This window comes from Falco rusticolus, chromosome 3 (assembly GCF_015220075.1).
Source record: "Falco rusticolus isolate bFalRus1 chromosome 3, bFalRus1.pri, whole genome shotgun sequence".
In the NCBI taxonomy this organism is placed as follows: Eukaryota; Metazoa; Chordata; class Aves; order Falconiformes; family Falconidae; genus Falco; species Falco rusticolus.
In genome coordinates this window covers 18882382-18910253 of record NC_051189.1, presented here as the reverse complement: position 1 = coordinate 18910253, position 27872 = coordinate 18882382, and the positions used below count along the sequence as shown (strand labels likewise).

Below are 27872 nucleotides of genomic sequence, written 5' to 3'. Positions count from 1 at the left end.
GAATGCAGGATACAGAGGACAAAAAAAGGCTACTTATTTTAGCACTGCGTTCTCCCACCCAGACTTCTAAGACCCTAGTGCAGAGTAACAAACAATAGCCCAAGGAAAAGCCAAACAGGACTAACACTACTATAAACTTATGCATTAGAGTTTTTAAACATGTTTTATTAAAATATTAATCTATTTTACTATCTATGTTTGTTTACTTTCAACATATACGAAGAACCATGGTACAATTTGCATTGGAAGACACCACACTCCAAGTCAGACTGACTGCAGCATTACATCAGGTTGCTCAGGAACTCATGGAGTCAAGTTCTGAGCATCTCCAAGGCTGGAGATTTCACAACCTGTCCGAGCAGCCTGTCAGCTGGAAAAGAATAACATGATGAGGAACCGAAACGGAAAGTCAGTTTTTGCATTCTGAGATATGCATGTGTTCCTGCAATATTTGGATTTCCAAAAAACCAACTCATGCTCCTTTACATTTCCTCTTCTGAAACCATTTTGATGTCAGGTAGTTGGTTTTTTTCAGTACATCTCAAATCATAAAGAATATTAGACTTATACAATGATATTTTAAACTAACTTCTCTTGGTTTGCTGAACAAAGCTGCCAGTATTTTGTCCCCTTTTTTGACTCATTTTTTAAAGAATGTTTTGCTATACACCTCTAAAAAGCTGACATCATTAAAGAATATAGAAATACTTAGAAGTTTTGTTGCTTCTACAGCCTTTCAAAGGAATAATGCAAACTACTTTTTCCATGGGCTCACACATACTGAAAAAGTTCAGAACACAGAGTCCATTACAGCTGGATATTCATACAGCCTTTCTTCTAGTGCCTTTGGTGCAAAGCTGTCTATTCTCAGACACTCCAGCTGGCACTTTAATCAGAACAGTGACTGCTACAACTCACTGTTGCAAGTCCTCTTTCTTTTACAGACTTCTGTATTTTACTTATCACGTCGGAAAGTTAGTTTACTAAATTTGCTCAATCTTGTATCTTCTATTTTGCAACTAAGCTTTTCCCCCCATAGCACTCAGTGCTAGAAAACGACAATAATAAATTTATTCCCTCAGTCAGGAAAAGCATTATTATTTTTCCCATTACTTCAAATTGGAAACTCTTCCCAACATTAAAACTGCCAGAGAAGTGTGCTGAAGGTTAAATTAAAACTTTCTATCTGACACTAATAACTGACATTCACAATAGTCTGGTTACAGGCCAGGACAAGAAACTGAAATTACAACAGCAACTACTGCAATAAGCCCTGCAGCTAGCGGAGAGATGGAAGATAACCACCTTCCATCTGTCTGCTAGGACTTACCAGATCCTGAGAGCAGAAAAGAAGGTAGGGCTGAAGCCCCACACAACAAAGGTATGGTAGCAGTGTCAGGTATATTTTCCTGCCTTTAAAAGTGTCTCTAGCTAGAGTAGCTGACTGAAGGGGAAACTTCTGGCCCAGTCTACCCACTCATAGCATTAAAGTTCTATCAAACTTCCCTTTTTTTTCCTTACCCCACCCAGAGCCCGCTAATTACAGTCCTCTCTAGCATTCTGTCACACCTGTTTCAGACCCTCTATTCCAATCCCCTGGTGGTTCGCACCAGAATACCCGCTTGAGTTACCCACCCCTCCCATAGGAGAAGCACTATGATCCTCACAATTGAAAGTCTCGAAATCTGCTGCAGTTGCAGGGCCTCTATGGCAGCAGCACTCCCCAGCCTCTGTAACTGGAATGGAATAAAAAGGCTACATACTGATAGCACCTACCAAAAATTGATCTGGATGAGACTGCAAAGGAGAGAAATACAGAGGGAATGGGTATTTTCTCTGAATTCCTCTCAAGGGAATGGTTCCAAGAAATGAAGGAAGGGAAATTCTAGCTTCAAATTTACCTTCAAAACACTGTTCCTCCCTGCAGATTTTCCCCAAGGATCAACACACTCAAGTAGTCTCCTCAATGCTAACATGAAGCTATTAGGAAACTTAGTTTAACAGCAATGACTAAATTAGATGACATCAAGTTTACTTGTTCTGTGCCCATACACCTACATGCCAAGTAAGGTGGCTGAGCGCTGAGGAGATGAGCTCTGGCAGCATAATACCATATCCTTTGATAAAAGGGACACTCTTGATTTAGTTATCTAAAGCTAAGTACCAGTTTCCAATTCAGTGCTAAATTATCATGTAAGAAACTCTATTAGTATTAGTACTAAAGGCAGTTATACAAGAGTATAATATACCATATGGCATGAGAGACTTATCAGCTTTACTCTAATGTACTGTAGAATTCTGGTCTTTGGTGCAGAGTCTGAATTTCTTCAGGGCTAATCCAATGAAATCTCTGGAAGACTCCAGAGCATACTCTACTCTACCTGCTTAATTCCTGCAGCTGTTTTCCTGTGGCACTTAAAAGAAGCCCAGCATTAGGAATTCAATAGATTTTAAATATTACCATAAGACAAGCTGTTTAGCAACTGCTCGTTTATTTACTATACACATATAAGATCTGCCCTTCTAGGTCACATCAAAGTTTCATCATCTCAGTGGCAGATGGAGAGAGAAAAAGTTAAAGAAACAAGATAAATATAGAGCATTGTTTAAAACTTCCAGAGCCACGAGTCACAACCGGAGAACCATATTTAATAGCCAATGGTGACCACACACTTCCCTTTTCTGAATCCACTTAAAACTCTTACTCAGAATCTACACATTAACTGCAATACAGGGATAACATCCAAAAAGACAAAAGCAAAATAGGGTGCATCTTTAGTAGTTATGCGATACAGTCAACCCTCATGACATCACATGCTTTACCAAGTTCAATTACTAAAAGCAGAGGAAAAATATTCCACATATAAAGTCTCATTGTGCAAAATCAGTGCGACTCTGTATGACTACTATGTGTGTGGATGTGCAAGCACAAATACACATAATACATAAATACAGAGTTCTATGCAGGCAAAAAGCTGCAGTTAAGACTAGATAAATGTCACAGGCTAACTTTCTCCTGTTATTACTAGGATTTGCAAGCAAAAGCCCACAACATTAAGAAGTTTCACTAAAAAAATTATTTGGTTTCTGTTAAACACATGACAGAACAATGGAACATTACTCAGTTTTCCCTTCGAAGGAATATAAATCCTATAAATATATGTGAAATGGATACAGACGTTTGTTCTATTCCTGGGATTTCTTAATTGTATTGGTCTGGCTTAAGCAGTGAGAGCTGCTGGTCCATAAAAGGAATTATGAACGCACTCTGCTTTTGAATTGCAAGAAAGTCCTACTCAAGTGTTGCTCATTTACATTATCTTATTACCAGTTTTCTTCTGGAAAAGATACATCTCTTGTCCACATCTCTCTGCTGCCTATGAAGGGTAAATGCCCTTATCTGCCTATGCCTTTTAATGAAGCAAAAATACATGCTGAAATTCAAAATGTTTAATTTCCTTTAAGTAAAAATAAAAACCCTTTAACATTAATTTTAGCAAGCAAAAAGCATCAGGCCCCTTTTAAAGTACCAACAGTTTTGGCCATGCACTAAAAACATTTGCTATCTTTTTTTACTGACAGACCATTCAAGAATACTCTTCTTATGTGAGCTTCCCCTTCTCTTCATTAATTTAAATTCAACTTTGTTCCTCCAGATTAACTACTTTGCTACATAAAACGTCTCCTCTCTTTGTATTCAAAGGCTTCCTTTGTTTGAAGGAATATTACTGGTTTTGCTAGTGTACAATGATTTTTTCCTACTGTACAAGGCTTTTTACTATCTAGTTACTACCACCTACAAATCTAAACCATGTAGATGATGCACATCATTCTCTAATAGTCTTCTGCAATCAGCTGAACATGAAAATCTACCTTGAAGCTACTGAATACTCCTGCAAAAACAGGAAGTATTCAGTTCTGGCACTTTGAAGTCCTACTGATTTGAACATGACTTAGTGAAACACAGGAGGAGCCGTCTGAACATCAGGAAACGCTTATTTTACTGTGAGGGTGACAGCACTGGAACGGGTTGCCCAGAAAGGTTGTGGAGTTTCCACCCTTGGAGATACTAACAAACAGTCTAGACAGGGTCCTGGGCAACCAGCTGTAGATGGCCTTGCTTGAGTAGTAGCGGTTGGACCAGATGACCTCCAGGGTCCCTTCCAACCTTGAGCATTCTGCAATCATTCAGCTACAAGACACCTGAGAGATTGTATCTTAAGGAGACTCATGAGAAATAAGCTGCTACTACCATGTCTGGTGACCTCTGTCCACGTACTGCCGACATCTAGTTCGGCAGAACTACTCAGTAGTATAACATTCCATTTGAGTCTCATACTAAGGCTATTTTTTAGGATTAGCGTAGGAGTAAGTACACAGGAACATTTTTTCTACAGGACAAAGAGAAACATAACCTTTTAAAAACTAATCAAAAATACAAATACCAGTAATCCAGCTGGAGTTAGGCCATCAAGTTGGTCTTGGTGTTAGCTTATTTATACCTTTACCCGTCTCCCTGCTTGTTACATTTCTTTTTAAATTTCATTAGAATAATCTGGAAAGGGGACATCTTTCAAAATAAATTTCTCTGTTGACTACTATAATGGAATCTTGAGCCTAAATATGACTCTCAAAATGAACACAAGAAAAATCATACTGGTACTAATAAAAAAATGCTGACTGTAACGCATTATTTTCACTAGCAGGTTGAATCAATGCTGCATGTGCTGGTATAAAGCAAACCACGAATACTCACTTGTGGCCACACAATTACTGTGGAACTGGTTGCATGGAAAAGAAACTATTTATCAAAATAAAGATGTGGTATGTTCCCTGTCAAAGATCCATTCTCCAAGGTCTAACTTAGCAGAATTCTTTCCCTTTCTCTGGAGAAAATCTGAAGGGTTGCCTCCTGCAATGATTCATTCCCTCACAGAGCCACATGATGTTTCCTTTGGCTATGGCTTACAGTTACATATTGTACAGCACATACAACTCAAATAGGGTAATGAAGCATTTTGCTCACCTTTTACTCAACTCATTTTGATGAGGTAGAGTTGAAAACATGATTTTAAGTAAAGCTTTTCTCATTAAAATAAAAGCCAGAAATAAAAAATAAACCACCTTAGCAACGACTCCTAATATGAACATTCTTTGCTTTAATGACCTCCTGTCTCCAAAAAAAGATGACAAAGAGAAAGATAATCACATTTTTTTTCTTACTGATGATTTGAGAGCCTATACAGTATATAGTCAGTCAATGTGTCCTTTTAAAAAAAAAAATCTAAGATACTTACGGAATCCAAACCTTCGGAAACGCAGCAATTTCTTCTGGTGTATATTCATCTAACCTCCTGGGGACCACACGTGGCTGAGGAATCTCTTGTAGAAGATTGTTCTGTATATCTTCTGGAATAACCTGAGGCAGGTGAGAACAGTCTTAGCTACCTGATTGTTTAAAACCACACCATCACTCCCTACCAAATCCAGACCAATATTTCTCAGTACTACTGCATTCTTCATGCCAAGTATTTGACCTAAATACAGAACACAATCTCATGAATGTCTTATATCTCACAATTTTGTGAAATAATAAGGAAAAAAGCATCAACATTTCAACTACATTTAGACACATAAATAAAAAAGTGTGATTTTCCTTAATTTACCTTCTTATGACAAGAGGTGTTTTTTGTTATTGCTAAGACTCCCTCTTCACCTCCAAACCACACAGGAATGAGAATGTAACTGCACAACTACTCACATCATCTGGGAACAGGTGCAGCCTCTGCATCATAGTTCTTCTCTGAAGGTTTTTTGGAAGCATTCTATAAACAGTCAGTTTAACAATCTGAGGAAAGATAACATGGCAACCAATAATCAGACAGACTACAAATAACATGAAAAAGGTAAGCTGTGTGTCCCTCTGCCCATTTCACTAGTTACTGAACTCCTTTTTCAGTCAACTTCTTCCGTGCTGAAGAACCCTGGCACCACATTCAGAAGGTGCTCTAGACTTACTGTTTTCAAAAAAGAAATACTTACTCCCCATGATATAAACACTTACTCTAATGGCCATATAGAAAGTTTCAGCTTATAAAGTTAGGAGCTATATTTAGCGTTGTGGATGATTGCATATGATCACTAAATTTAAAAAAAAAAAAAAAAAAAAGGAAAAAAAAAAGAGAGAAGCTTGTGGTAACTCCACATTGTATTGCACACATATACACACATTATTGAGAGAAAAAAAAAGGCTCTAAGAAATTTACCGAGTGTTCCCAGCAACTAGTTTAACACTGTAATTTGCCGTGGTTTAGATTTCTTTATAATTAATGTATTGTACATTAAGCAAAGATGACATACCAATACATTGCATTATGAACATACTATATATATTTATTCCCTTGCTATTAGTTCCAAACGAACAATCTCACTCCCGAGCATCAGGAACAAATAGAAATTGTATATCTACACTGGATGACGCTTATTGAAAAGTAACGAAATTCAACAGGATTTCTCTTGGACTCTAGTATAGATGTCTGTATTTTAAGCAAAACACATTGTTACAGACTTCACACAGAAGGGCAACATTTGTAATGTAAAACAAGGCATTCAACTGTAGAAAACAAAAAGGGTTTCATAGAGGACTGCAAAGCATTTAGGGGTAGACCTACGTGCAACTTTGAAAATAAAAGAAAAACCACTCTGCCTGTGCTCCAAGCCACCCAGACACAAACTAGCTCCAAATCAGAAACTCAGCACAAGGTTAAACTGAAGCCAGTAAGCCACGCTGCAATGCAGGGCACTATGCACAAACAAATCTCCCAGGCATCCAGATAGTTTGAAAAGTGTATTGAGCAAACTTACTTCTTTTTATAAAATTAATTACAGGAATTAAATTGAAATTTTAGAGACAATCACTAATGCTGAGTTCCAAGCTAGAACCATGTAGTTAAGATAGAATAATTAATTGTTGCAAGTGAAATTAATAACAAGTGTAAGTTCTTAAACTTGCAGGCATTTCTACTTGGATCCCGAAGTCAGTAAACACTCAAGTGGCCCCAGTATTATTTTCATTTTGCCATGTAACAGACAGTTACACTGTCTTAGGATCCTCATAAATACATATACTATATGCCTTGAGAAACTCTGAAGGCATTTAGAGAAGCCTCCACACATGAAGATTTTCAGATGCTATGCAGCCAGTACCACACATCTGTGGACAATAAGATGATAGAAGAAATACATCAGGTCAGAGTAATCTATAGTGCTGATACTTATTTATTTTTATTAGAGAAGGTAACTATTAAAAAACAAAAATGAAGACCAACGCTTTTAGGGACAAAAACTCTTCATGCCTGTACAGCAAACTACAGTTTATTTAGGTCACTCTACCATGTCCTCAGACAAAGGCAAGATGAAGACAGAAAATGAAACTTCACTGATTTACTTCACTGAATACTGAAAATCAGGTGAGACACCATACCAACATAAGAAAATACATAGAAATTAACAGCGGCTCATGTGAACGGCCCTTTCATCATTAGCAATTTTCATCTCATACGCTTATTTTTCCTTCTACCTGCTATTCTTCCTTATAGCCAATGAAAGATCAAAATAGATGAAACATAAAACAGATTCTTCATAACATATTGCCTAACTGTGCATTTTTTTCTTTACCTACAAATTACTTGTAGCTTCAGACTGTGATAGAACCAGTGTTAATTCCTTAGATTAATAAACTGTACATACACATGTTCCAACATATGACCTATGACCTACAGATGCACAGAGCTAGTTATTTAATGTCACTCCAATAAAAAAAAAGACTTTAATATATTTTAATGAACATCGTTAAATATTTCACTTCTTTAATCAATGTTTGTGTCTGATTTTTCTTCTTCCTGCACAGCATGTGGCGTAGACATCTGTTGAAACAAACCAGTGACCTAGACAAACAGCTGGTCTATTCTGGTTGTAGATACTTCTGCCTGGTGAATGTGAGATGAATTTTTTAGCCACATTACAAAGAGAACAGTTCAGTTGTACTAATGTGCCTATTAAAAGTCACACTGGAAAAGAATGATTTATATGCTTAAGTTAAACAATGAAGAAATACTTTTAACGTTGTGTACAGTCACTGCAGAACTGACAACCTCAGGTCACAGCAGACTAACATAAAAGCAGGACTTGGAGAATTATAATGAATAAAGAATGATCGTGGATAATTATATATTCAACAACAGTTTCTATAAACAAGTATGCTAAGTGCAATAAGCATAATGCTTTGGTACATCTGCATGTTATTACAGGGCCTTTAATGTCCAAGCCACTTGAAAATATTGCCAACTATATGTTACACCCATGTGGAGAACAATAATCTTGGGTTTGAGCATGCATGTTCCCTGCCCCAGCAACTCACGGTAGGGGCAAAGAGGGAACAAAGTCTTGGCTTCTGCAGCAGATCATAATTTCCTTGCTGGAACAGGTCAAAGGCAGATTTATACCTCCTACCCCTGAAGCTTTCACCTTGGTCAAGGAAAAAAAAAAAAAAAAAAAAAGAGAAAAAATAAAAAATAAAAAATAAAAGGAGTGTAAAGATGGTGATAAACTATTTTTTGGGACTTGTAAAAAGCCAAATACACGTGTTACTAAGGAAGCCAGAGCGTGAATTTTAAAGGTCCTACTATTCAGTACTTTTATTATTGCTTTACTGCAAGGCCATACAGGGAGCTAGGACAGAGAAGGTAGTACTGGAAAACCTCTAGCTTCCTTCATCGTAACTTCTGCCTCAAAGACTTTTCTATGAGCCAAAGCAAATCCAAACCCAGCTCCTGGAAAGACCAAGTTTACATCCAACTCCTTGCCCAAAATTCTGCCTACAGCCAGAACCTCACTCTAACCGTGTGATGACAAGTCAAAGATGTTAAGTACATCTTACTTACAAAGATGTTAAGTACAGGCTTAACTGAAGTTGTATAGACTGCCTCTGCAACTTGAGCAAGGTTGTGTAACAGAAAAGGCAGATCCAACCAGCCATATTTATAGGTTGTTAAGTAAGGGCTCTCCTGTTACCTGAACATGCTTAAGTTTTAGTAAAAATACACTAACACTAAGTAAGAAGGTGAGGAATTGCAAGAAAAAAGTCTGCTACTGAGCTCATTCAAAACCCAAACCCAGATTCAATGCTCCCTGAAAACACACATCAGAACATGATGTTTCTTTAACGAATTAACAACAAATTTTTTTTCTGTATGTTTGCAATACACTTCTAAGAAAAGACAATTCCTATTGTTTTCTATTTGATTATGCTTATTTTAAACTATTAAAATAAGAGTTTAGTTTTAAGTGAAAAGTATAAAACCCTGTTGATTTCTTTGAGATTTCAAACTGGCAAACAGGTCTATCTACCCACAGGTGTCTGCAACCGCTTTATTAGTTTAAAACTAGTTAGCACAGTTTAACAGTTTATTCCGTTATTTATAGATACCTACTGCCTCCTCTCCCCAGTCCTTCATCTTTAGTACTAGCAACCTGTAAAATTCCATATCCTCATATATACTCACTCCTAAAAGCCATGACACTTTCTGCAGCAGGTAAAGTCATCCACCATCAGATGTATACAGCCACCAGTGTTACTATTTGGGAATTTTTGAAGTACTGGCATGCTGTTTGCTCCAATTTCTTTTGAATTACAAAATTCCTATTGGCTGTAGTTGCAACTGTCATCTTGAATATCGCAATATCTTCTTTCCATGTTGGTTAATTTATATACTCACAGCACAGACATGCTCTTAATCACACAGTTGTATGACATTATGTTTTTAGTTTCCAATTTAAAGGGCTAATTAGGAGAAAAGGAATCTGAAGGCAGCTCTAGTAAAACTCTTGCACTTTCAGTCCCTTACTACATGGTCTAACATTTTTTGAGTACAAATGAATTAAAAATATATCTATTTGAAACACTGTGTGAGGCTTGAACATTGCAATTTTTGTGATACTTTGGCTCATATGCAAGTTGCAGGCTATGCCTGATGGAAAGTAAGTTCTGAGAAAGATTCCTTGCCAGATATAACATACTTTGAAGAAGGAAATCAACAAAGCAATACCACTCCTGGTCCTGAGAAGCACTAAATAATTGGCTGAATTTCCAGAAAAGAGTCTACCCTTACAGCTGAATTAAGTCCAATAATCACCAGGAAGCAATGCTAGAACATGGGAAGGACACAGCGCTCCAGAGAAAATAAAGTGATTAATTACAGGGCGTACAAAAAAAACCCCAAACACCCAAACAACAAAACCAACCCGCCAAAAAAACAAAAAAAAAAGCCACCCCCAAAAAAACAACCAAAAAAAAAAAATCATCAAAAGAATTTCAAAAGAGACACCAGTTACTTGGAGGTACAGCTTGATACTATGTTTTCCTTCTACTAGTTCTTAGTTTTCTGTTCCATATATGATACTGTTCTTTTTGCCACTTGTTATAAAAGCATACAAAGAACTCCACCTTTCAACCTTTGACAAGTGTTGGAGTAATACAGCAACAATGAATGTACTTAATACTGCCGGTTCAGAATCATTTGGTCACAAAGTAAACTTGTATCACATGCCATTTTGCTTTCCACTGCTGTTCAGCAATTAAAAGCTTAGAGGTTCAATGTGTTCTTAAAATTAATATATTCATTTGCCTTGCAAATTCAAGAAATATATTAAGATTTTTTAATGAAAAAATATTTATTTTTATCTACCACGAAGCAGAAGACCAAGCCAGATCTAAGACTTATTTAGAGCACCTAAAGGTTTTACGATAACAGGTTCCATAACAATATTCTCCTCCCCAAGCCATACAACTTCTGTGTGCCTACTAGTTGAGATTTTGAAGTTTTGCTCTACTTAATTAAAAAACATTACTCCATACTAATAAAAGAAAACACTATTATATCTGGTGTTTCAGTAACTGACTTTTAGTATGTACATACTATTATAGCAACTATCCCTTACTCGTGAATAGAAAATAGGCTTTCAAATACCAACAGCAAGATTTACCCATGTTTTCTGTCTGAGCTTTTCTTCAAAAGATCATTATTATGCAGATATAATGGCAAGTCTATACATGCAAGCAGTTGCTAAAAAGCATTCAAAAGGAGAATTAAAACATTTTAAGCCACTTCATATCAGTGCCAGCAGCTGAACAAACCAGAACTCTGACACCCCCGGAGGCTTCCTCACAGCAGATTTCCATAGAGCTACCCTGCCTTCCTTAATAATCTTCCCTAGCAGGTAACATTCACTTTGAACAATTATTGTCCATTATTTCTTTGTCAGAGGCAATACAGCTTCTGACTACTGCGAAGGTCAATCCTCTCACTGAGCATTTGGTACTAGCCAAACATTATTTCTTCTTTTCCTTTTGGGGGGGAGTTTCCGATGCAGGAGAAAAAAAAAAGAAAAAAAAAAAGAAGAAAAAAAAGCAATTACCACCTAGCTCTACAGATTAGATCTGTCAACATATTCTGCAGGCATTTTAGTTAAAAGCTGTAAGATTTTTCCAGAAAGTTTTTTTCCAAGTAATCTTTGCTTCTCAAATCTGTGAGATTTAGAAGTACATCTTTTAGCCTTCCTGTATCAAGTACTTTGAAGTCTAATTTTTAAACTGTTGGTCTCATGCCTATCAGCACTTTCCCAGCTAAACAAAACCTCTGCAAACTTTATCGAAAACAAACCAGAAACCCCCAAACTTCTATGCATTCCAAACACCTGCATCTCAAGTAAAAAAAAAGTTTACCAGTTTCCTTTATTTTCAGGACTCTCTTGGCAAAGAAAATACACCAAACCTTTCAAAATAGGTATTGGTTTTTAGCAACCTACAGTGGAATGTCATGTCTGCTAATATGTATCCTAAGGGACAGAAATATATATATGTACAAATATATTAGTACTATATTAACCTGAAAAATGGAGAGGCTGTTTTGAACTACAGCAACAAGCTGTTATGCTGCACCTAAAGAACATATTTAATACTCTTGCCTATGGGTGGTCCAAGAATTTACACTAAATCCAAGTCATATAAAGAAAAGGCTGAACTGTGAAGAAGCTATTTTTTTCTACAATAAGCACTTCCTAAAGCAGCCTGGCCAAGTCCAATAGACAAGAGCTATTCCCTGCTATTCTCCAGAAGAGCAGACAACTGAAAATACTAGAAATTTTAAATAGATTCACAGACATTCCTCTCCCCATGCCTCCCAAAGGAACTCAAAGATACTAAAGGTAAAAATGCACTAGACTATTTACTTTTTATATCTTTTTGGCTAAACATTATAATTTTTACCCTTCCATAAAAACAAATGTTTCCAAAGTACTGAAAAACTTGGCACAATAAACACAGAACTTTTAAGTTCTATACAAAACATCAACTATGCAGACTTTTTGTATTTGCTGCCCCATATTAACATAAAAGGTACTTAGAAGTGGAAAAAACTCATAATATTTTGTCAGTCTCAAGCACAAAATTATGCATCTGAGATTAAACACTTAAAATAGGCACAAGGGTTTTTTTATTCTTTTCAAGCAAGAAGGAGCCTTTCAAGACCAGTCTAGGTAAGCCTTATTGGACCTAAGAGCTGACACTGCTTTGAGTAGAAGGCTGGACTAGAGATCTCCCAAGGTTCTCTCCAACCTGAAACCCTATGATCCTATGAAAAAATGCACGTGCACATTCAAAACTCAGCATAAATCCTTCCGAAGCACTAACTGCTACCTGCAAGGAATATAAAGGTCCAAAGTTAGTAAGATATATACAATGACATCAGTTTCCATTAAGCAAAAATATCAGATCATCATCCATCCCTGTCTTGGTGTCTTATGAAGGAAGCAGAAATGTTCAGGGATGATACTGCAGTAAACATGTCTAAATTCTGACAACTTATGACTTTCAGCCCCCCATGTGTGCATAAACTATACGATTTTACATCAAATTACTCATTATAACTTTTTTAATTTGCTATTACCTGCGTACAAGTTGTTGGTTTTTTTTTTTTCCTAAAACCAGTCTCTCTGTATACTGGAAACTACATTTAAACAAAACTGTAATAGAAAAATATTTATCTTGGGGTTTGGTATGTTTGAATTTAGATACATGTAAGTAAAGACAGTGCTAAGCAGTACTGCAGTTCTACTATATACAAACACTCACAGAACCCTAGAAGCTTTAATCTATTCCTTACATAAACCGAAAATAGTCATACCCATTGCAAAATCTCTGTGTAACACAAGTTTACAAGGTGTTGTATCAACATCCTTTTCCTTGGAAGTAGTCTCTTCCATTAATATAACGCCTTAATTTCTGTAACAGCACTATTCCCCAAAATAACGTTGACTCATCTAATGAAACACTACCAGGATGAGCTAGCAGGAGACAACAGGACCAAGGGCAGAGAAAAAGCAACAGCCTCCAGGACAAAAATGTTTTACAGAACGAAGACTGATTCCACTGAAAGACACAGTCTGCTTCCTACAACCTACCTAATTCCACTGGCTTCACAGGAATTGCATTTAACATGCTTAAAAGAGAAAAGGTCTCTCTTTAATTCAAAAGACGTGAAATAAGGTGATTTATAAACGTTTCCACAATACCTGTGTGTCGTTTAGATCACATTTTTAAGATCCAAATGCTACTTAGGCTAGGCATTGTTTTCTTTTTCATATTCATAGGAAAAAGTAATCCTTTTCCAGGTTTTAATAGCTAGTTCTAAACATAAAACTTGTTAATAATACACCATAATTTCCATCTTTGTCATACCCCAATCTATTTCATACCAATACAATTCAACTAGTAAATAAATGTTTCTAGCCATAAAATCACATGCAAGTCAAAACCTGTAACAGGTACATCTACAGAATATATCATGTTAAATTACCATACACTGCTATTATTTATGACAAAAATACACATAAGGTTATCTTTATGGGGGTGTGTGTGTATATATCCAAATGCTTCATCTTCAACAGAATGAAAGAGTTAATCGCTGAGGGGTCTCTACAATTCTGTTTATAAAAAAGTTTCTCTTGCTAAATTAGTCCAACCCTTGAGCCACATCACCATTTGCTGAGCCTCTGTCCAACATGCTTTAGTTATTGGAAATTCATTTAATCCTCCTCTGTTTGCACAGAAATTCATCTATGAGTCTGGCAAGGAAAGAGGTATTTCAGAATAACTGCCAGAAGATAATTTATAGAACATCCAGTCCTCGGGCCCTGACAAACAAGTTGTGCGATACTGCCTCCCCGTGCACAGCACCTGCCTGAAGCTCAAATGGAAAAGGTTGGACAGCCCATTTTAGATGTGGAACTACCAATAATAATTCCCTAAGGCACTACAATGATCTTAAGAGCCTGTTCTCAAAAGCATTTGTTTTGAAAAATTCTAGACAGAAAATAATACTGAACTGTGGGATTTCATTTGACTTTAAATAAAGAAAGGAACTGCAAAAGTAAAACTGAAAACCAGGCATATTCATACAGCGGACTGCTTTTTTTATTGAGTACTTGTAGAACACCTTGTATAAGGGAGTCTTGGGACAAACCAGGAGTTCCAAGTCATAGATAAAAACAAAAAAATGAATAATTGACAAAACCCAGAATTTACAGCAGATAAAACTTCACTAGGAAAAGGAAGAAGCATTTTTATATTTTCTATGTAAGGTAAACCAAGCCAAAGCATTTCAAAGACAAAAATAAATGCAGGTATCTGTCAGCCTTTGTGGGCCTCGTACCATGTTCTGAAACACTAGTACTTAGAAAATTCAGTCCTCCAGGGCAGACCATTCAGAATAGTATGTAAGTAAACATCCCAAAATGTTCATATCTAGCATCCTATTTTTTTAATCAGTAATGAACACATCAACACTGATGTTCAAAATTTATAGCAGTCTAGTACAGATGTTTAGTAAAACAGCTTAAGTTCAACGTAATCATCATTTCCAACAGAACATAAACACACAGCATTGCCAAAAAGATTTAAAAAATGCTAAACATTTTACAGAAATTACAGTTGAATTTTACTGGAAGAAAGAAGCAGGTGTACGTTCTAACAATTTTTAACATTAGCATTATTCTTGCTGGCTCTTAAAAATAGTAGGGTTCTTAAGCTGAAGTACAGCTTAGTTAGGCTTAACCTGAGGCAGTTTGCTTACGAGAAAGGTCAGACCCCTGAAACTAAAAGCAAATGAATCCGTCAAAAATGAGTGAAGCAAATGAACTTGATTTGCTCATTTGGGCAGCATGGAAGAATCACAAAAATGCAGAATCCTACCCTCAAAACACAGCTGTTTACAAAAACACTGTCACAAGCTAAGCATCCAAGAGCCCTTAGCAGAATGTTTGTAGTTTAGCTTTAGACATGTAGGTAACTAATCCCCTTTGTTTAGGAGAACTAATTAAATGAAAACAAATCAGCTTTACAAATGAAAGGGAAGGGGAAACACTCACAGCAGTTGGATCCTTTAAGTGCAGCTGAGTTGCTGTCAGTTGTTTGAAACCACCAGGATAGCTAGAAAAACAGAACACACACAAGCTTAATGCTATGTGCTCACGCATGATGTTAACGCAAACATCGCCACATCCTGAACCATACTGTAACGCTATTATAAACCTTCAAAAAAGCAAGTTTTTGTCAGGAGACCAACAACTGTATTTTACTAGAAAGATTCTATCCTGTTAAGTATCTCAGTTCAATGCCATTTGTACTTTCTTATTTATTCACTTGAGTATTAAACAGTTTATGCTTCATAAGCAGATGGGTATGTTTTCAGAACTGCTTATTCAATACACCACCACAGCTACAGAATACAATGGGAGTAAGGTATGCAAAACTTGGAAATATTTCAAGATGATCAAGACTCACAACCAGTCTGTGGCTGACATACAAGACAACCATTTTGAACAGTATTTATTATTTTCTTACTATTTTAAATAAAGCTTAGCATGATTTGGCATATCTACAGTAATAAAATTTGACTTTTACTGCTGTAATGCGTCCATCTTTTTTAAGTCTATGTGATATGGTAACTTGCACTAATTCACATTTATGCATATACTTTACATGAATGATACAGTGGTACAAGAAATTACCTGGACATCAGGTAAACTTGGGTCTAGTTTCAATTTAATTACATTATTAGGTATCAACCTAAGTGAAATGAAAATAAACCCAACATAATTAAAACAGCTCCACTTAGGGAGCTGCACAGATTTAAGCATTTGCTTTAATTGTACAATTCATTCCATTCACTCAAAACCAACTTAGGTACTCAAGCAAGTGCTTTAACTTACACAGAATTTTTAGTGGAAAGTTTTAAGAAGTCATAGGGGTGGGAGGGAGATAAGAAGTGCATTAATTTCCATCAACTACAAATAAGAACTTCTCAGCAATTCAGCAAAGGAATTTCAGGACTGAAATATTAGTACTAGCAACATTAGCTTTCTCAGTGTGATTTATTCATCTCCCAACGGGATATATTTTGATACTTAAAAGATATTACCTAGTGTTGTCATTGTATAAAATAGAAGTACTAAACCAATCATTGCCATACCCTCTGTAACTGATCATTGCACTTCCATCTGTAAACAAGTTACGTCTGCCAGAATAATACATAGAACACTATTGTAAATATCAGTACATCTTGAGTGTATTTGATTTCTTACTAGTTTTTCCAATTTCCCTTTTTTTTCCCTCCCCATTCTCTGCTTCAAGAATATATCAATCTTGATATTTACTTCTAGGTAAACAGGCACAGGTAGGATAAAGTAATTGAAGTTGGTAACTGTACATATCTTAGATGTGTAGCGCCAACAGGAATGCCTTCTACTGCTTAGTAAACAGAACAGTCCTGATCATTGGGTTCATGGATTCATACAAAACAACCTGCCTCACCAAGTCTGCTAATTTAATTGCTCTGACAACTTTTGAGTTAGATTATTTCCCTAACAACATTCACTGAGGGTGGGGGTGGGTGGTGGGGTGTGTAGAAAAAAAAGGAAAAGAAAGGAAAAAAGAAAAATTTAAACATTGTAACACATGCAAACAAAGCCCAAAACATGTAAGCAGGAATTCCCTTTTGAACCAATATGCGAAAAAAAGACTTTAACTATTAAGAAAATATGTCATTGTTTACCACTAGCTCATTTGAATATTTATTATAAAGCTTACCCAGTATGTGAAGAATATACTTTCTGTTCCCATTTGTTACCAGAGAAGGCAATATGTCTTGTATTTATTATGACAACATGATCTCCGCAGTCACCTACAAGGTACAAATTGGGGGAAAGTATTAACAAAACCATACCGATAATCAACCAAACCAACAACTATAAAATGTGCGATACATACAAAGTAGCACATAAGCACGCACTTCATAAAGCTCAGATTTAAAGATCTGAGCTTTTAGAGTCACACCATCCAAATCTGCACTTAAATCCCAACCCTAACTACTATTTTTGTTAGTACTGTCAGGTTAGAAGGCAAGTGAGCAGGTAAAATACCATCAGACCAGATAATTAAAGCGTTGCAATTATTCAGCTAAGTTCTGGAAACCTGGCTTACAGGCAAGTGTATTATTTTATTCAAGACATTATGCAGCATATGCACCTATATCTCAACACACCCAGAATAAAAAAAGGGTTAGTTCTAAACAACTTAATAATCTTAAATATTTGTTTAATTTAGTTTTCTCATAAAAACAGTACCAAGGCTTACTGGAGGACTGAATATTTTGGATAAGTAAAACAGTTACATTAAATAATTACAGTGTAGGGCTAAACATATAAAAGGAACAAAAAGACTGGGGAGGGGGAAGCCCCACAAAAAATAAAACAATGCTCTCAGGCAAAAAGCCCACATTTTCACCAATCAAGCAGAAATTAATGTTACAGCACATACAGATTTGCTTAGTGTTACATCAGCAACTTTCACATCAAAAGTTTTAAAAGTGCTAAGTCTATATCTATCACCAATACCTTGCCAGAAACCCTAACTTTAATAGATCTTTACTAATAAAATGCCAGTAAAACTGATACTATCTCAAAAATATGATACAACTATGAAAAAAGATGTAGTTTTTAATTTCAGAAGTAATCATCTTGATTAGCTGTATAAACTATAACCACCCATTCAATCAATTGGAAAATTACCTGTCCAAAGTTCATTCTCATATGCATTACCATATTAGAACAACAGAAAAGTATGTGAAGAGGCTCATTTGATTTAAACATTTTTGAGTTGGTCACAAAGCAGCTACAGTAAGAAGGACTTAAACTGAGCATCCATTTTTTATAGGACCATATAATTAATCAATGCAAATTTCACACCTTAATTAAGTTTTCTACTGTTTCTTAATCTTGTGTTCTTTTAAAGTTCTACTTTCAACTACAGCTAAAATGTAAACAATTTAAACATCTTCATTGCCGCAGCCTTTCACTACTGACAGACCAGTTCTAAAAACACCGTATGTCCAAATAAACGTCAGAGAACTGACACTTGACCTTGTGCCTTTTTTTTTTTGTTATTTGTTCAGAAGGTGACAGAATAAGTTCATCTAAGGCAATTTTTGCCAATAGTTCTCCACTTGCATAAATACTGAATTAACAATTCCATACACCAATAGATCAGTTATGAACAATTACAAGCCAGAAGAAAAACTAACCAGGACACTTACACACTACCTGAACAATGACTGCAATCTGTTGTTCTTAAATTAGATTGAACTTAAGGACAGCTAATGTCTCCTTCAAATTAATACATAATTTTCCTCTGGTCTTTCAATAGTATTGTTCCCACCACCTCATGGATGGCTACACTTAATAGGAAGAAAGCAAAACTATTTACTATCTCAAGAACACAGTCAAATTGCATCCTACTTTTGAAAAATAATGACAAAATATGACACAAGAAAACTCTTCCTTTGGGTTATGTTCATAGAATCATAGAATGGTTTGGGTTGGAAGGGACCTTCACAGGTCATCTAATTCCACCCCTCTTGGAATGGGCAGGGATGCTTCCCACTAAACCAGGCTGCTCAAAGCCCCATCCAGCCTAGCTTTGAACACTGCCAGGGATGGGGCATCCACAACTTCTCCAGGCAACCTGTTCCACTGCCTCAATACCCTCACAGTAAAAAATTTCTTCCTTATGTCCAATCTGAATCTACCCTCTTACAGCTTAAAGCCATTCCCCCTTGTCCTGTCACTACAGGCCCTTGTAAAAAATCCCTCTCCAGCTTTGTTGTAGGCCCCCTTTAGGCACTGGAATGCTGCTATAAGGTCTCCCCAGAGCCTTCTCTTCTCCAGGCTGAACAACACCAACTCTCCCAGCCTGTCTTCACAGGAGAGGTGCTCCAGCCCTCTAATAATTTTGTGGCCCTCCTCTGGACTGGCTCTAACAAGTCCATGTCCTTCTTATGTTGGGGACCTTAGAGACGGATGCAGTACTGCAGGTGGGGTCTCACAAGAGTGGAGTAGAGGGGGAGAATCACCTCCCTTGACCTGCTGACCATGCTTCTTTTGATGCAGCCCAGGACACAGTTGGCATTCCAGGTTGCAAGTGCATATTGCTGGGTCACGTCCAGCTTTTCATCCACCAGTACCTCCAAGTCCTTCTCCACAGGGCTGCTCTCAGTACATTCATCCCCCAGTCTGTGCTGATACTAGGGGTTGCCCCAACGCAGGTGCAGGACCTTGCACTTGGCTTTGTGGAACCTCAAGAGGTTCACATGGGCCCACTTCCTGAGCTTGGCCAGGTTCCTCAAGCATGTCAACAATTTTCATGCTATAATATTGAATTATTCTTCTATGAATTATGTATGTTTTCCTCAAGAAATACACAAAAGTAAGGCCAGTATATTCTATTACATTATGGTATATGCAATTTGTTACATACAGCTTATACACTGCACCTCTTCAGATTAAACAGTTGCCACCATAAATCTGTTTTACATCTCTGTACATTTCTAACTTCAGTAATTCCTATCATGCTTCAGGTACATGTATTTTTCCTCCTTCATTTTAATTAAGGAGTAAATAGTAATTAAAGGTACATATTGCCAACTGTTAGCTCACAAGACTGACAAACTAATTGCCAAATTTTTCATTAGAAAACAAGTCTTTGCTGCTTCTTCTAGCTATTATAAACTAACAATGCAATCTAGACTAACACCTGGGCCAGAACAGGTTTGCAGAACACTTCCATCGAGTCTAGTCATCTCCTTTGAGGATGCAGAGAACAGCAGCAAATCCTACCTGAGCAACAAACGTGGCTCACCTATACCTGCTCACAATCCAACATAAAGAACCAGATCACCCAATTTTTTAAGACTTTGGCCCAATATTTTTGGTTCCGTATTGTGAAGGTACTCACAAAGATAAGATGCAAGGTGTTAAGGGTAGAGAGAAGGGAAGATGCAGAAGAAACCTAAAAAATCAGATTCAAACCGCCTGAACAAGGTTGTATCCCCTTATTTAAGGCATATGATCCAACAACATATAAAAATATGAAACTGTGGAGAATAATGAAAGATTATACCTAAACCAAAAAATAATTATACATGAAATCAAGTTTCTCTCTTTCCCTAACCACGGCTTAAATTTAGCTCCAGATACTTTTCAATACAATAAATAAATAATGATTTTATGAAAGTGTACCTGGATACCAAATTAAAGTAAAACAAAAAAATCCCCACAATGCTATTATTTCTGAGGAATTGCTATCTCACAGACACTCAAATATTTCTTGCTAGTTCAAAAAGAAAAAGCGTTAAGTACATCAATCACAAATTCATTCATAACTTGCTCTTTTAGAGAGTATCAAATGTAGTAACCTATCTACATCAATCTCTGATGTAATGCATTTGGTATTGATATACAGAATACTTTAGACCAAATAAAGTTATCCTTGAAACGACTTTCCAGGATTTTGTAACTTCGTGGACATAAAAGTATCAAAAGATCTTTCCCACAGGACAAGCAAAAACATTTCCTGTCAGCGTCTGCTTTATTTTTTAAACAGCCTTAAGTCTCCAGTGACATCTTGTGGATAAGACATAATTTGCAACAGCAGAACTCTGGTATTAGAAACGTCTTTATAACGCTACAAATATTACCTGCTATTATGAAAAATAGATCAAGTATAGTTTTAGTATGTATGCTCTACATTACTGCAAAGTTTAATGCTTCCTTTACGTTTCAGTAATGTCTCTTGAAAAATCTGCATTATTATACGCAACAGTGTACCATCAATGAGGGGTCACCTTTTTATTATCTATAACATGCTCATCACCATGAGACAGGCACTACAGTTATTACAAGTAATTAAGAAGATCACAGATACATCTTTACTGCTAAATCTTTTAATTTGCAGAAAAGCAAAATTATTTCTTTTTTCCATTTCAACAAGATCTCTTTCAACAATGATTACATCTCCCATTTAAGCATCAGGGCAGGTTCCAGCCTCATTATCACAGAATGGCTGAGGTTGGAAGGAACCTCTGGAGGTCACGTTGTCCAGCCTCCCTGCTCAAGCAGTACCAGCTTTTGAATATCTCCAAGGATGGAGACTCCGCAATCTCTTGGGCAACCACTTCCAGCCCCCTCCCAGGAAAAAAAATGTTTCCTGATGTTCCGAGGGAACCTCCTGTGTTCCAGTTTGTGCCCACTGCCTCAAGATTATTCAGACTGAAGAATCACTCTAAGACTCTGCTGTGTTGTGCAGCTACTGAAAGGTAGCATTCAGAAAATCTAATAAAGAATTGCATCCGTGTTTCACTATGCGCACTGTGAATTAAACCTTTATATCTAAAATAAATGCAATGAAACATGTTTCAAGATTATTTTTTTTTTAAAAGAAAGCACAACCCACTGCAATTCAGCTATTTTAAAAAAATTATTAACTCATAATAAGCGTTATACGGATTGGTAAAGATGACATAAGGTTGTAGAGGGGTATGAAGGAAAAAGACGAGAAGGAAAGTGAAGATGTTTACAATTTAATTGAAAAACGTAACCTTAGGTATCAGGCTTGATTTTAAAACTGAAATCAGAAAAATACAAGTGAAGGAAAGCAAATTTACTCTTATCCACTACAGTACTCACTTAGTGCATGATAAATAGGTTTATGCCTGCCTTCAAGTCTCATTACAGTTGCAGCTGCTATTTTTCCTGGTGGCTGCATCTTTGCATCGAGGAGATACCAGGCTCTGGCAAAAGTAGCCCATTGCTAAAGAGAAAGAGATATCATAGTTAACATAGTAAAAGAACACACTACCACCCATAAATCTAGCCTAAGTAGATCAACCCTTTTTTTACACTCCAAAATACTAGAAGAAATACTAACATCCAACAACACCTCTTCCCAATAACCTTTAAACAGACGGAGAGGTGCCGCTACACTGCGATACCCCCAGTGCTGGACGTACTTCTGAAGCACCTGGGGATGAACAACGCTGCCAGGTCACCAGCGCTGGTGGCTCCGTTTCAAAAAGCCTTCTGGCTGCCAACTGAGCCGTGAAGTCGCAGTAGGTTACTTAGCGCCCCGCATCGCCTTCCCTCACAGCCAAGGGCACGACTCGCCCAGCCACCGTTTTTATGAACCCGAGCAGCCTTCAGCGGGTCGCCTCGTCCTCCCCCCGACAGGCCACACGCCCACACCGGGCCCTTCAGGGCGAACGCCGGGGCGCAGGGCCGCGCCACAGGGCGCTCGGCGACACAGGGGCCCCGCCACCCCGGCCCGGCCCTGCCCGGGGGGCCTGCTGCCCCAGCGGCCACCCGCTCCCCCAAGGCCGCTCTCCGCGCCATGGCGGCCGCCCGGGTCCCCCGGAGCCACGGCCTCCCTCAGCACAGCCCGGCCAGAGGGACAGGCGGCCGCGCTCACCTGGGCCGCCTTGGTGTAGCTGGCCATGGCCGCCCCCGCCGCCGCTGAGGGGAGCGGAAGCGCAGCCCCTGGGCCGCCGCACCGGCGGGAAGCGGAAGCGCTGCCCTGCGAGGGGCGGCGCAAGGGCGGCCGGCGCGGGCCGTTCGCAGCCGGGGCCATGGACCGCTACGTCCTGCTGCTGCGCTGGGGGGAGCGCCGGGGCGAGGGCGCCGGGGCAGGTGCGGCTGCAGGGGGGCGAGCTGTGCGGGGGGCCGGATACGGGGATCCGGGGCGCTGGGGGGCCGGGGCCGGGCCGTGCGGGGATCCGGGGCGCTGGGGGGCCGGGCCGTGCGGGGATCGGGGACGCTGGGGGGCCGGGCCGTGCGGGGATCGGGGACGCTGGGGGGCCGGGCCGTGCGGGGATCCGGGGCGCGGGGGGCCGGGGCCGGGCCGTGCGGTGGTACGGCCCGTGCGTGGGGCTGGGGCGCGGGATCCGCCCGCGCTCGCTGCCTGAGGGCTTTTCCTCACGGCCTCTGGTCTAGTTTCTGCGGCCGTGCAGGCTTTCTGCATCCCTATTTCCTTAAACCTGCCCCCCTTTTCTTTCAGGCTAAATGTTTTTAATGATTTGGCCCTTCAGAAATTTAGGGGGTTTCGTGTTTTGTTGCGACACTGCTGTGTACTCGGTAGCACCTTCCTGAGCACAACCTTAATGAGAATTTCACAAAATCTGCCTTTATAAACTCCTGCAAATCTGCAGCTGACAGGTTTTCTTAAAAATCTAAAGCTTTAGTATTAAACTGAACTTTATTTGCAGGAAAAGAAGACTTCTGTAGCTCAGTAGTTTTAAGAAAAAACAACTTTTTTATTCCTTCTTTCTTTTTTTCTTTCAGCCGGGACTGCTGCAAACATGTATCAGCTTCTGAAGGCAAGCTGTGACTCCTCTGCAAACGCAGATTTGAGCATGTTCCCGGGTAAATACAGTAATTTACAATAAGGGAGGGCAAATATTGTTGAGGAATTGGCCCAGGTACATTTTGTGATTGTGGTGAAACAAGTCAGAAATGTGTGGAAGCCCAGTCAGTGTCTGTGGTGTGCCTGAAGCTGCGGTGGGAGTGTGCCTGCTGCGGCTGCTTCTGCGGAGAACCGATGTCAGTTTGGCAGCTGGAATGTGGGAAGACCATTAAATAGGTCGGGCACAAGAAATGAAAGAGAAGGGTTCTGAAAGGTTGACGGGTTTCAACCCAGCTTAACAAGGAAGAGTAGGAGAGGGCTTATTTCTCGTCAGTGGACAGCTTGATATTTTCATTACTCTTACGATGTCTTCTAACTTTTTCAGTGGAAGCGATATTTGTCTGTTGGATATCAATTCAGAACCCTAATCCACGAATATTTTATTACATCATTTTATAATCTTAAAGTAGAAAAAGATTCTGAAGATCTGCTTTAGTACTTTTAGGGGTTGAGTGTTGTGGTTTTGCATTTTGTTTGTTAAAAATGATATCTTGGTTATTTACTTGGTTTGGATATCTAGTGTTGGAGCCATTTAGGCTCATCTCGTCACAGCTTTCATATAACTGATTCATGTGGGGAAACCACTGTAAGCTGTTAAAATTCATGAAGGTGGGCATGTTAAGGTGTTGTGAACTTCTGTGCTTTTTATTGCATAGACATGTTGAGGAAAGATCTCATTTTGTGAACTGCGTAAACCATGTTTTTGGAAGTTGTGATTTACTTGAGGTATGGTACAGCTTCTGCACATGGAGTGCAGTATTGCCCAGAATGGAGAAGAGATTAAAGGTTTTCTTACTTATTGAAAGGATCAGTAAGAGTTAAGACACTTGCCAAGACACTACCTATACCTTAATACGTTCAGAACTTAGGTATGATGCCAAAGGAAAGTTGAACTCAAGTCCTTGTGGCACATTAAATGACTCAATGTAGAGTCTGTTGACAGAGGTGTTCGTTATAATGGGAGGTATAGATTGTAGTGGATTGATTATTTTAAACAATTGGTCTATCTCTTTGCAGCATGTTCAGTGGCTGGTATTCCAGGGCCAAAGAAATGGTATTTTGCAAGTCATGTTATATGCGGTTATTATCAGGTAAGACATATTTTTTTCAGAATATAAGTTCCTCAACTGTCTGCCTGTCTGTAGTGCAAGTTAAAACTGATGTTCAAAATTCTTTTTGCTTAATTCATTCTTTTCGCTTAATTCATTCTTTTTGCTTTATTAGTTCTGCAGTTCTGACTGGGAGGAAATAAATGTCGACACACAGAAAAACGAAGATTCTCTCCAAACAAGTATTGATGAGTGCCTGGGAGCCATACAAAATTTTGAGGAAGATGACAGTAACAGCAGAGAGTCACTGTCTATGACTGAGTATGCGTGCTATTAGTATTATTGGAAGTATAGTAATCTGACGTTTAACAGTAGTAACCCAAGGGAATCAGGAAAATTTAACAAGTAAAAGTTATTACCAACGCAACAGTTAACTGTGAACAACCCCCTGCTACTACTGAAAAGAATTCTATTAATTTTGGCATAGCTTTAATTTTTTTAGCTAGAGATGATTTTATAGAATAACTGAACAGTTTCCTAACAGCTAATAGTTGTATATACTAAAAGAAGTTCCTTGCTAATCCATCTTGACTCCTACCCCCAGTTTTACTGCAGGTTGTTTTGAAGTCATTTAGCCTACTTCTGCCTCAGTAAAAGGGGCGATTAGTATATCTCATTGCCTAGGCATATTTGTGCAGAATTGTAAAGATACAAGACTTACATCAGGTAGTATTTGTTAGTTGTATCTTTTTGTTTCTAAATGACTTTGTTTATATTTTGTTTCCAACCATGTTGCTCCTCATCTTCAGTATCTATGATGAAGCTGCAGAAAGTTTGCATCAGTTAGCTGATAAACTGCCTGCCCCAGGTAATCTCTCTTAAAAAAGGAGTCTTTGTTTTTCTTGTTAGTTATGACTCTAAAAACTCAGCTGGTAAAATCATAGTTGCATGGAAAAATTCAGAGGATATTAGTTGTATTGACTTACATGCAGCTCTTGCAAGTAGTTTAAGGAACTTGAGCATGACCTGCATTGCAAATCATCTTACAGAGCAGTTTGCTGCTTGTTTCTTTGGAAGGCTGTATTTCAATAGAGGTAGCTGTTAATAAGGTATCTATTTATATAATTAATTTTTCCATCTGAATTGGCACCGAAGTAGTCATAGGCAGTAAGTAATATGGAAGTCAACATGCAGCTGCAGAAAGCTTTATGAAAAAAAGTGAAAGATGTTGACCTCAGGCTTTTTTTGCCAGCTGAAGCTGATTGTTTGTGGGTGGGAGTTAAGAAGCTGTGAAGGAGCATAGATTGAAACTATTGGATTCAGATTTTGTAAACCGGAGATGATATCACCTTGTGTGTTAGGGTTACACGGTGTTGCAGCAGTTGATCTGGGATAGCAAAGGAACTGAATGCGGAAAGAATGAGAAATTGCAGTCTAGAGGTGTTAAAAAGAGGAAAATGACATAGCGTAGTTGTACTGGAGACAACTCTGGTCTGCCAAACAGTGCTGAGTGAGAGAGGGGAAAGGTGTGGAACTGCTGTAACTGAGCAAACAGGAAAATACTTTATTTTGTGTTAATCTAAGAGGAGTGGCAAGAGATGAGCTAGAATGCACGAGAAGTGTTTTCAGTCTTGCTGGAGGTACTTGAAGTTGATCTTTAAGCCCATTTTAGTGCAGTCAGTGATAATCAGTACTTTTCTGTCTTTAAATGACTGAATCATTTACTGAATAATGGTACTTTAAGTCATATATACCTGCTTTTATAGGCAGAGCAATGGTTGATGTAATACTGCAGGCAGTTGAACAAGATGGACCCAAGCTAAAAGACTGCTTACCAGCTATTGGTGCCCTGAAACACCTGAGAGAATGGCACTCCGCACAAATCACTATTGCAGCAAATGACTCTAAAGGGTATGCCGTTTATTTTAGGTCTATCAACAAGGTCATTCTTGTTTTGTGTTAGTATATGTCAGTGGTTAAAATAAAACGAGTGTCTTGAGCACTTTACATGCATACTTTGAAAATACATAGATTTGTCTCCTATTGTTTGAGGGGAGGAATTACTCATGCTGATTTATTGTAAATGCATGCCCTGACCAGAGGGGCAGGCAAAAAAGCAAGTCTTCTGAAGTTCCTGTTTCTACGAGAGCAGAAGGTAAAATATTTTCTCTTTCCTTTCCATCGCTAGTAGCTTCAGCGCCCATATGATGGTTTTATTGTTGTACAATGCTACATAATGACTTGTGTTGATTGTCGTTTTCCAGTTTTTGTGTGTAACTCTGGCTTTATATTACCTTTGGTATTACATTTTGGGTAGAAAAAAATAATTGTCTGGTTTGTCCCTTTTGAAAATAAGAGTATAAATGCTCAATTACTTCCTCTATGTTTCTCAAGAGTCTTAACACTGAAACTATTAATTCAATTTGAAATTAAGTCCAGTAATTTCCTTACTGTCCTCCTCTAATTAGGCCATGCTATGTCTCAGTATAAACCACAGTGCTTTTTCTGTTTTGTTTTTGTTCTTTTCCCTGTGCAGAAAATTATTGTGTGGATATTGACTAACTGCAAGGTCTTCTCTATTTCCCCTCCACACCCAAAAGATTGAAGTTTACTTCATAGAATATGTGGTTAAGCTTAATCCTAAATTAATAAAACTGATTAAAATTAAAAAGTTCAGTGCTCAGTCCTTGGATACAATAAGCAATATACCTGCTATGTAGTACTTCTGAAGGTATATGGAGGAAGATAAAATTATAGCGGTAACTTCCATGAGTGTTTGGTCTCAGTGCTCATTGATTACCTTCCTGTGCAGCCAGCTTTTGATTGAATAAATTTTTCTGCTGCCTTTTATGTAAAATGAGGTCATTTGGGCAAATAGTTTCTCCGATGAAAGTTCTCTCACTTATTCTTCCTGTTCTGCT

At 38.2% G+C, this 27872-nt stretch overlaps 2 protein-coding genes across 3 annotated transcripts in view; one reads left to right on the top strand and one right to left on the bottom strand.

Annotated features, from left to right (window-relative positions):
* MRPL13 (mitochondrial ribosomal protein L13) overlaps positions 1-23021 on the bottom strand; it is a 38510-nt gene extending 15489 nt beyond the window's left edge. Inside the window, exons 1-6 of the mRNA XM_037381277.1 lie at positions 22913-23021; positions 22135-22258; positions 17204-17297; positions 15484-15544; positions 5762-5848; positions 5298-5419 (exon numbers count right to left, since the gene is read on the bottom strand). Of these exons, the coding sequence (XP_037237174.1) occupies positions 5298-5419; positions 5762-5848; positions 15484-15544; positions 17204-17297; positions 22135-22258; positions 22913-22939 (515 nt within the window). The 5' untranslated portion in view covers positions 22940-23021. The remainder of the gene's footprint in view (positions 1-5297; positions 5420-5761; positions 5849-15483; positions 15545-17203; positions 17298-22134; positions 22259-22912) is intronic.
* LOC119145132 (MDM2 binding protein) overlaps positions 22919-27872 on the top strand; it is a 29737-nt gene continuing 24783 nt past the window's right edge. For both annotated transcript variants that reach the window (XM_037381274.1, XM_037381273.1), the window contains exons 1-6: positions 22919-23130; positions 23782-23862; positions 24920-24993; positions 25127-25272; positions 25761-25819; positions 26718-26862. In XM_037381274.1, coding sequence (XP_037237171.1) covers positions 22938-23130; positions 23782-23862; positions 24920-24993; positions 25127-25272; positions 25761-25819; positions 26718-26862 — 698 coding nt within the window. In that variant the 5' untranslated portion in view covers positions 22919-22937. The remainder of the gene's footprint in view (positions 23131-23781; positions 23863-24919; positions 24994-25126; positions 25273-25760; positions 25820-26717; positions 26863-27872) is intronic.